This window comes from Halyomorpha halys, unplaced genomic scaffold (genome assembly GCF_000696795.3).
Source record: "Halyomorpha halys isolate HHAL.00 unplaced genomic scaffold, Hhal_1.1 Scaffold96.1, whole genome shotgun sequence".
Classification (NCBI taxonomy): Eukaryota; Metazoa; Arthropoda; class Insecta; order Hemiptera; family Pentatomidae; genus Halyomorpha; species Halyomorpha halys.
Genome location: NW_027112403.1, coordinates 876514 through 878475, shown reverse-complemented (window position 1 = coordinate 878475; position 1962 = coordinate 876514). Strand labels below are relative to the sequence as shown.

The window sequence follows — 1962 nt, the reverse complement described above, 5'->3', positions numbered from 1 at the left end:
TTTTTTTGTTCAACTAATAAAAGTGAGAAAGCAATTTATAATTATTTTTTATAATGACTGTTTATATTTCTTTGTATTTTTTGTTAAAGTATCTCTGAGGCTCCTCAGCCCTCATCTATTGATTTCTATATATTATTCTAAAGGGACACGTACCAGAATAAATAAAATATTATTATTATAAGTTATTACATCTTTTTTTAAAAGCATTAATTGGCATTAATTGGTTAATTAAAGATTAATGCATAGTATGTATTTTGGTTAAATAAAAGAACATATATATATATATATAGATATATGGATATATATATATCCACACATTACGTAATTAAGAATCAAATTATCATCTGCATAGATTTAATGAGAGATTGTATGTGCCAAAAAATGATTTACAGTTGACTCTTGATAATTTAAAGTTTTTTCCTGGTACCTTGAAAAACAACTGATAAATTGAAAAAATCGATGTATTTTGGTCCCTTCAGTAATTTGAATTATTCCCTCTCTCAAAATTTATGGACCTGTCTTTGTTTACATACTGAATGAGATAATTGAGTATGCAGTCTGCTTTTGTACTGTTTTAAATTCAAACTGTGTTTTGAAATTTAAATGAGATCTAGAAAGAACAAGCATCCCTAACAGATTTGTATAATAAACAGAAAATGCAGGACAGCCACCGAAGGTGTGAAAATCTAAAAATCCTATTCCATTAGACTCAGTACATGGACTTCTACCTAATTGTGATGAGTTAAATGTTTGAGAATTTCATTCATGTTGTCAATGACATTTGTTTCAACAGTGCCCTTGCCACGCAGTTCCTAAAGTACAGTGCCCCAAGGTTATATCAGGGCTACCGTATAAGAATCCAACTTTCTCAAAGTATTAAAAAAAAAAAAAAGAATAAAATTTAAAATTATTGAAATAGCAAATAGACAGTTATTCCAGCACTCATTTTTTCTTAATCTCCTATATACTCAACCTCTAAGGATAATTTTGACAACCATTTTATGTTTTTTAAGCTCGAAAATAGGGTGTTGCAAAATTTTTTTATCCTAACAAGGACACCACAAAATTTGTTTTGGCCTGGCAGGGGTGCTACCAAATGTTTTTAGGCCAAAAAGGGTGCTGTGGGGAAAAAAGTTTAGGAACTGCTGCTCTTTCATAACAAAGGTTAATAAATTATATCTCTGAGAACCAGACAGACAGTAAATCATTAAAATTATCAGATAAATATGGAAATACTGATTAATGTAATAATATACCTTTGACAACTAATATCATTAGCATATATACATTCAAAATGAGTTATCCAAACCATATGGTCAGTAAGTGAAATCTGATCTTGAAAAAAATGTTGTGTTTACTTAGCTAAATAAAATTTTCAAAGTTTATTTGAATAACAAAAAGCAGATTAATTTGTTATACATATATAAAGGTTATTTCTAAAAGATTAGGAATATGGGTTAAAACAACACTTATTTACATAATCAAAGTCTAAAATGCTACATTATCAATAACAGACATCTAAGGTTGAGCAAAAATGTTTACCAGATTAAAGGCACCAATTCCAACATGCACACCACTTTCAAAATGCACTTTATGTGCTTCATTTGTCCACTTCTTTGTTGTTAAAATGTTGTTACATTCTCTACAAAGAAAGTTACAACTAGTTAAAATCCAGGCTTCAATTAACAATAATATAAATGCATTAAACAGTATACTCCTCCAGTCTTCATAAAATATGATTTAAAAAACAACAATGACTAGAATTAATTGTTCAGTAAAATAATATACAATTAAAAACACATGCAACATTCATGCTATCTCAATTGTGTGTATGATATATATATATACATACATATACATATATATAATTGTTATTATACTACAATTTATTAAAATAACAAAATGAAATGAAAAAAATAAGTACAATATTATAATTAAATCGTGAAATTTGGAATTATTACA

General features: G+C 27.4%; 1 protein-coding gene across 3 annotated transcripts in view; it reads right to left on the bottom strand.

Annotated features, from left to right (window-relative positions):
- LOC106677379 (tetratricopeptide repeat protein 39B) overlaps window positions 1–1962 on the bottom strand; it is a 126137-nt gene that overhangs the window by 31502 nt on the left and 92673 nt on the right. For all 3 annotated transcript variants that reach the window (XM_067050288.1, XM_067050287.1, XM_067050286.1), the window contains one exon: window positions 1543–1642. In XM_067050288.1, the coding sequence (XP_066906389.1) occupies window positions 1543–1642 (100 nt within the window). The remainder of the gene's footprint in view (window positions 1–1542; window positions 1643–1962) is intronic.